This window comes from Triticum dicoccoides, chromosome 2A, assembly GCF_002162155.2.
Source record: "Triticum dicoccoides isolate Atlit2015 ecotype Zavitan chromosome 2A, WEW_v2.0, whole genome shotgun sequence".
Taxonomy (NCBI): domain Eukaryota; kingdom Viridiplantae; phylum Streptophyta; class Magnoliopsida; order Poales; family Poaceae; genus Triticum; species Triticum dicoccoides.
Window position 1 is genome coordinate 176,389,735 of NC_041382.1, and position 8,519 is coordinate 176,398,253.

The 8,519-nt window shown below is 42.9% G+C and overlaps 1 protein-coding gene across 1 annotated transcript in view; it reads left to right on the plus strand.

Annotated features, from left to right (window-relative positions):
• LOC119357768 (vegetative cell wall protein gp1-like) overlaps nucleotides 1-1,866 on the plus strand; it is a 61,192-nt gene extending 59,326 nt beyond the window's left edge. The window contains exons 3-4 of the mRNA XM_037624606.1: nucleotides 552-1,180; nucleotides 1,295-1,866. Coding sequence (XP_037480503.1) covers nucleotides 552-1,180; nucleotides 1,295-1,439 — 774 coding nt within the window. The 3' untranslated portion in view covers nucleotides 1,440-1,866. The remainder of the gene's footprint in view (nucleotides 1-551; nucleotides 1,181-1,294) is intronic.
• Nucleotides 1,867-8,519: the final 6,653 nt, after the last annotated feature.

Here is an 8,519-nt window from a genome sequence, read left to right on the forward strand (position 1 = left end):
CCTAGGCCAGGGTGGCCGACGGAGGGAGGCGCTTCGGGGTCGGGATGGCCGATGGCGGGAGGGGCGTCGGGGTCGAGGGCCGACGATAGGGCCAGGGTGGCCGGGGGTGGGAGGTGTGCCAGCACCAGCAGCAGGAGGCATGCCGGAGCCAGGGGCTGGCGGCGGGAGGCGGCGGTTGTGGCAGCGGGAGGTTGGGGATCGGGGAGGAGATCGTGGAGGAGTGGGCGTGGGCATTGCGTTTTTGTTTTTTTCTCTGCGGGTTCAGGAGTTCGGGAACACCTCCGCTGCTCTTATATATGGCCCTCTGATCTAAATATATATAGGGTGACACTATTCTAATTCTAGAATTAGAATAACTATTTGGATCACGGAGCGCCTATAGGGATGTTCCTGAACTAAACAAACAGAGCCCCCTCGTCCACCCACTCCCTCGTCCACCATCCACCACCCCCACCACTACGTCCACCGCCGAGCCGCGCCGCACCTGGCATGAAACCGACCGACACGCCACCTCCAACACCGGATCCGGCCACCGCGCCGCCTCCCCCTAGATCCGCCCGCGGGGCCACCTTCTCCCCCTGGATCCCCCTGCACCATCGCGCACCGCCGATCCACCACACCACCTCTCTGCCCAGATCCTCGTGACCACCCACCGCCGCCCTAGCTCCGGCGAGCCACTGGCCCCTAGCTGTGGCGCCACCCTCCGATGCCTCGACGCGCTGCCCGGCACCGACCCCTTGCCTCCGGCGCGCCACCCTCCACTGCCCCCACTGCCTCGACGCGCCACCCTCCACGACCACCACGACCTCGACGCGCCACCCGCTGCTGACCGCCTGGCTCCAGCGCGCCACCCGCTGTCGCTCCCACCGGGACCCCAGACGCATCTCCTACAGCCGTCCCTTGCCCTTGGCCCCGACGAGCCTCCTGCCGCCACTCATCCTCGCAGCACCTCTCCGCGACCGGTCAATTGCTCCTGCAGGTCAACTGCTACTCCCGCGACCGGCCAATCTCCACTAGCGCCTTTGTACTGTCTCCTGCATCGCGCAAAAGATCTCCCCCTAACCAGCGATGGCAGCGGTGTCCGGGTCCAGTCCCGCTCACCTCCCCAATCCCCGTCCCACTGGCCGACCTGCAGCTGGGGGGGTCTCGATCTGCAGCTGGAGGAGGTCTCGACCTGCAGGTACATATGCCTGAAAATCTTGAACCTACTGTGGATACTTGGTCTTCTAAATGCAGTTGGGATTACAAGTACATGTAATCACAAATTGTCATCAATGGCGGTGTCTTGTTTCAGGTGGCGACCATCAAGGATTTTTTCTGGAAAAGCCACTCTGTGCCGAGAGAGATGCCTCCAACCTTATCTTCTTGTGGGTATTTGCAAGTTGTCGTCATTCTGTTCTTGTAGCACAACCGCGAAGCTGAGGAAAAGTAGAGGTTGAGATTTCACGGCCAGGAGCTCGATCACTTCTCAAACCCTATGTCCTATGATCTGATTCGTTTAGAATTTTGTTAGATTAACTAGCAAGCAATTTTCTGCAAACTACAAAAATGTACAGAGTAAACTTTAAGGCCGAGCACAGCGCGAGCTTCAGTACATGGAAGTCACCCGGTCCCTACCCGCCCTACGCTATTGAATCAGACGCGCAACAGAGACATTGTTGAAAATTATAGAGATGTTTTATGTCTGCAACAAAAACAATGTTCACATTTCTTATGCGTGGAAAATCAAGAATTGATGCGTTCCTCTGTTTGTATGATCATGCCCTGGGGGCTAAGGATGAAAAGTACCTCCTAGTTGGGCTATGTCGCAGAGATATATAGACATTTTGGCTTTTATTGATTTTAATAAAAATGCATTTTTCTGTTGGTGCGTGAAGCATGTCCGTGAATATCTATCAGTTCTTTTTTGAACTTCCATGAGTAGTTATTAATGAATTGGTTGATATCTGAAAGATAATTCGCTGTGTTATTACTTTTGACACTTTTTCAGATTTTGAGATCTCCTTTTTGTGTATATAATAGAAAGAGAAAGTAGTTCAAAAATAAGAATTGACAAGATTCAAAAATATGTAATACGATAAAAAGTTCATGTACGAAATTTGCATGCAGAAATAAAATGAAATCCACAATAAAGTTCATGTATAAAAAAGCTGAAGTTCGCATGGAGTAAAAGGGTGCATTTCTGAAAAAGATGAACTAAAAAGTACATGTTCTTGAATTCCTGATGCTTATATGGTCGTCCCCGAGGAGTAAAAATGCAGAGCCCACATGTAACATAATGATAATTTAAAATTTGTTCAAATATTCTCCTCCAGGAACGTTGATGCATATAAATAAACCAAATTCGGGAGGTTGGAAAAATCAAACCCATCAATGAAAAAAATGTACCTAAAATGATGAAAAGGTACATAAAAGGTTAAAAAGAACTAGAAGTTTAAGTTAAAAAATGGAGTGGCTTGATGTTTATTAGAAAACTAGGATTTTTTTCTAATACTGAAAGAAACAAAACCAAGAAGTCCAAATTAAAAAAGAGGAGTAGTTTAATGTTTATAGGAAATTCAAATTTCTTTGTTATTAAAAGAATGGAAACAAGAAGTTCAAAATAAAATAATGCAGTAGTTCGATGTGTAAAAATGGGAAATCCAAATCCGCTCACAAGAGGATCATAGGAAGTTCAAACAAAAATAACAAAGCAGTTCAAAAGTAAAAGAAACACTTAGAAAAGTGGATATTTCAATGTTTCTAAAAATAAAAAACAAGATGTTCAAATTTTAAAAATAGAGAAGCTCAAAAATTCATAAAAAGGGACTTTCAAAGTTTTTAAATTTAAAAACTCTAGAAGTTCAAATTTAAATAAATGGACGGTCCAACATTTATTACAAAACTAGAATATTTCTGTTACTAAAAGAAATAATCAAGAAGTCCAAATTACAAAAATGGAGAAGTTCGATATTTAACAAAAAAACTCAAACTTTCATTGTTACTACAGAATAAAAATGAAGAAGATTAAATAAAAAGGAGTACTCGATATATGTGGGAAACTTAAATTCTTTTCGTTCCTAGGAAAAATAAATATATCAAGTTCAATTTTTCTAAAGAAATGTTTGGTGCTTATTTAAAAACAATTTTTTTTCTAAGAATAAGACTAAGAAGTTCAAATTGAATTAACAAAGAAGTTCAAAGTATGTAAAAAACTTAGATTTTCTAAAAAGACTTTTGCTAGAAATTCACGTGGTCGGCCCCAGGAAAGTTAAAAAATTATTGTGAAGTAGGTTCACCGTGTATTTACATGTGCAAAAATACACAAAAAATGGTGTACAAATTCGATAAACGGGTGAGGATTTACGAACAAAAATATGTGACAGAAGTTCAATGTGAATACGGCAAGCAGTTCAACTATTACACCGAATGCGCTTCGGATGAGAATAAAAAACTACTACACCAAATGCGCCTAAAAGGTTTGTTACAAGAAGTTCACGTCCTCCTCCCGGTGCAATTCAAGATCTCTTGTGCGAGACGTGTGACCTTCAATTACAAGTTAAAAACGGGAAAAATGATGTTGTTTTGTCAATTTTAGTACTGCTCTCAAACGGCAACGAATTTGTAAGAACTATCTACATCGAGAAGTTGTTCCTATTTATAAGCTTTCCAACGGTATATTATATGCTACATTTTGATGTACGGTTCAAAAGTTTCATGTATACCAATTAAAACACATTTTTATGTATTGAAACGATTCTTTTGAACCGCCATGAGTATGAAAAAATGATCAACACGTGAAAGTTGCGTGTTTTCAACAACTTTCCATCAGTATATCATTTGCTCAATTTCGCTAAGTGGTTGAGGAGTTATGGGTAAAGAACAACACGTGAAAAATAGAGTGAACCTCATAAAGAATTGCTCCATAAGTTCAACCTCTTTACGAAGTGCATTTTCGGAGACTTCTGTTTGTCCGATGAAGGCAGCACGCATGGTCTTCAGAAGTTCAGATTAATAACTGCCAGAAGTTCACGTACTACACGGTGTGCATTTTGTATTAAAAAAGGAATGAAAATGCAAGGCCTAAAGTTTTGTTGCTAGAAGTTCAAGTGCTCGACCCGAGAAAGTTCAAAAATTCTTGTGAGAGAGGTTGAACAAATATACGTGACAGAAGTTCAAGGTGAAAACAATGAGAAGTTCAACTACTGCAAGGAATGCATTTCAGGTGAGAATATAAGTATAGAAAAATAAAACCTTAAAAGGTTTGTTGAAAGAAGTTCAAGTACTTTGTCCAAGGAAGTTCAAAAGTTCTTGCAAGAGAGGTTGACCTTGTATTTCCATGTTCAAAAACACAAAAAAGAAATTGTTTTTTGCATTTTAAAATAATTCTCGCAATCCACAAAAGAAATCCAGTTATTATTTGGGAGCAATATGATTTCAGAAAGAAAAAATTCAAAATACAAAAATGGAAAAAGTTCATGTACTACATGGTATGTGTTTAATATGAGAAAAATGAATTAAAAGGCAAGGTCCAATTTTTTTTGTTGTTATAAGTTCAAGTCCTCGGTCGGAGAAAGTTAAAAAAAATTGTGAGAGAGGTTTGTACAAAAGGAATATCATTTGTGTAACACTAACGAATGGATGAGAAAATTACAAACGAAAATACGTCACAGAAGTTCAGCGTGAAAACAACAGGAAGTTCAACTACTACAATGAATGAATTTTAGATGAAAAACTTTTAAAATCATCGCGAGTATGAAAAAAACGATCAAAACGGGAAAGTTGCGTGTTTACAACAGCTTTCCACCGGTATATAACTTGCTCAATTCCGATGAGTGTTTCGGTGAGTGGACGGAGAGCTACGAGCAAAGAAAGCACGTGAAAAATAGAGTGAAGTTCAAGTAAACATGCCGAGAAGTTCAAGTTATTTACGTGGTGCATTTTTGAAGAATCTGTTTCGCGATAAAGGCAGAACGAATGATCCTGCCGTTTTCGAAATTACTTGAAAACGGCTAGGAATCAGAGAAAACCATCAACATGAAAAAGTTTTGCATTTCCCATAGCTTTTTAGCAGTATATTATTTTCCCAATTCCGGTAAAGGTTGTAGAAATTATGGCGAAAATACGTTTTTAGCCATTTTCAAAATTGACTTAAAATGGCAAGGAATTGGGAGAAATAATATATACCAAAAACTTTTGAATTTCCTCAATCTTTCCAATGCCATATCATTTGCTGCATTCGGACATACGGTTAAAAAATTAGCTTCGAAATACAAACTGGATGGTACTTGTATCATTTTCTAAATTAATTTTAAACCGTTCAAAATTTGGAAAAACTTTTAACATGAAAAAGTAGCACATTTTCATAAGATTTCCAACGCCATATGATTTGCCTTTATTGGGTTAGCCGTTTAGAAATGCCATCGAAAAAATGGACTCGACTGTTCTGTTTGCGAAATTTTACTATTTTCTAAATTACTCTTTAACCATAATGAATTAGAGAAAACTTTCAACATGTGGAAGGAGCGGTATTGCAACAGATTTCCAACGCCATATTATTTTCTCATTCCGATAAACGGTTTAGAAATGCGACCGAAAATACGATTCACATTTTTTGTATCAAGAAAAAACGGTTTTCAAAACTGCTCTTAAACCACTTATATTTTGCCAAAAATTTAACTTGGATCATGATACTGGTGTCCATAGCTTTCCAACGGTATATAGCAAGCCCATTTGGGCAATGTTGGCGGAAGTTCAACCTAGCACAGAGAGAAGTTCAGGTCGAACAACTCAGGTAGTAAAATTGCAATAAACGCAATTTCATCACGACCCGAGAGCAAAATCCGCCAACGAGCGAGATTCCTATTTAAAACCGGTATTTAGTTGCTAAAAAAATATTTTAGATTACACTAACATCATATAGAACACGACTAACCAGAATAATTCATGGGGAAAGCCACGGTTGCGAAGATAGCCCAAGGTCAGGTTCGTACAGAGGGAAGTTCAGGCGCGTTACTCAGGCAGTTCAGATTGTGATCAGAATAGTGTTTGTGTGTGTGTGTGTGTATCATAAGTAATCATTGGCATATCGCTCAGTTGCCAGTAAACAATATCCGAACTAATCATCTGTATTGTTTTCCCGACAAATATGGCTCCTTCGGTTATTTCACAGAAATACCTTAGCATAACCTGCCAGGGGCTTGGTGTGGGAACAAATGAGTTGTCAGTAAAAGTTCGAACAGCTCTATAGCATACTTCGGCATCACAAGTTTGGCCTTATATGCATCAACTTCGAATCATTGTCTTGGGTCAATAGTTGGGTTGCCCGGCTCCTGTCCTTGCTACCCTACGTTCTGCTCTATCGGCTAGGGTAGTGAAGGGAGAACTACTGCGATTGTGCCCTGGTCTAAACCAGACGAGCACCTCAGTAGAGGAAGCCGAAAACTGACTGTCATGATGCGGCGTGAGCTGGTCAACCACTTGACGACTTATTGGAATCTTTAGTGATTCTCCGTGTCACACGAGGGATCTTTTTTGGATCAAATATGTAAGGCACCATACGCCGCATACATACCAGGGGGCTATGTCGTAGCCCCACCATAAAACTCCTATGGCTAAGTGAAAGTGTTAATGCCTTATAGTCCGATTGCCTGGTTCGCTGCATTATCACCTTCTTCATGGACCAAGACGTTGGATAAATAGTGATTAAATGCTTTTGCGAACACCCCCGTACTACCTACGAGGGGGCTGAAGCCGATAACTGGAAAACTTTCAGATTATATCAAAACAGCCGCACAGGAGGAATTCAAGCTTTCAAGCAAAACATAAATAGATTAACTATAAAATTTTCTTTTACAATTTTCATACACCTCACTCGAACATTATGTCTTTTGAGCACTGACCCTCTATAAAGCGGGAGGCCTCTAGGACGTCTTCAAAATAATGCTCCGATTCCGGATGGTCCTTGCCTTTGGGTGGACCCTTCGTCGCAACATCTATGGCCTTCATCTTCCCCCAGAACGTCTTGACTCAGGAAGAAGCCATCCGTGCACCCTCAATGCATGTTGACCGCTTCACAGCGTCGATACGCGGCACCGTGTCAACAAGCCTTTGCACCAAACTGAAATAGCTATTCGGAATAGGCTCCGTTGGCCACAACCGGATTACGACGTCCTTCATGGCAACGCCGGATATCCTATGAAGTTCGGCCCATTGGGACATCTGTTCATTGAGCAACAAAGGGCGCTTTGATGCACCAAAATGCGACCAAAAAAGCTTCTCCCTTGCAAATCCATCTCGCGCTTGGTAATACTGCGCTGCATCGGCAGAACTCTTCGGCAAGTCCAAGGACTCATTCGGAGAACTCCATACTTGGTTAAGCTGGGCATAGTTCGGATCACCGAACTTAGTTTCAGCAGAAAGGGCTTTCCCGCCGCAATCTCCCTCGCATGTCGAACCTCCTCACGGGCTACTCTGCATTCCGACCGCGCTTCTCTCGCCTCTTGTAAGGCCTTGTCCAGATCAGTCGTTAAGGCTTTACTCTCCTTCTCCAGAAATTCGCAGTGGCCGGTAGCATTCTCCAGTTCAAGCATCATCGTGGATATCTTCTCCTCATCTTGGCGCCGTGCAGCTTGTTCGGCTTTTAATTCAGCCAATGTCTTTTAGGCAGCAGCATTGCTACGCCGGGCCTGCTCCTTGGCCCGGGCCTGCTCCGCTCGAAGAACTTCAACGGCGCCAACCCCAGCTGCAGCCAAATCTCAACATCATGCTTATACCACAAAAATGTATGAGGATTGTCCCGAATACATACCTTGCAACTCGTCCAGACGCATATTGATTAAAGCAAGATCATCCCCTGCCACATCAAGCTTCCGTTGCAAATCGGCAATTTCCATAGTCCAGGAAGCGGCCAAGGGGGAAGCAGCCTATGTTCAAAGTTTATCAGGTTAGTCCTCAAACGATCCTTTTTGATCCTCCGTTTTGCTTCCTAGGGGAAGCCAACCTGAGTTTCAGGGGCTACTACCTATACACAGGCGCATCTTTGCAAATGAAGCATAGCCGAAAACATTATGTCACAAACCTCGAAGCCCTTCAGTAGACTCATGAAGGCTTCATTTAATCCGCTCTTCGCGGACGAAATCTTCTCAATCACTATACCCATCAAGGTACGCTGTTCCCCCGAGACAGATGCTTTCCGCAACATGGCCTGCAATATATCCGGAGTCTCCGAGTTTCTGGAAGCTGCTCCAGGAGCACAATCATACTTTGAAGGAATCTGTTCACCCGTCTCCAGAATCACTATCGGCTACGAACCAGTCAGTCCGGGGCCTTTGTTATCATCAGCCCCGGAATCCCGGATGGTCGAAGCTCCACCTTCGGGTACTGCCTCTTCTATCCCCTGCGTAACTTGTCGGTCAAAAGGGACCCTCCGTGATGACACTTCAGATTCATCCGCCTTGTTGGGCGAGGAGGTTGGAGGAGGCGTCTTGCTCTCCATCATCTCTGGGAGGAGACTCCCAGAAGAAGAGGATCGCCCAGAA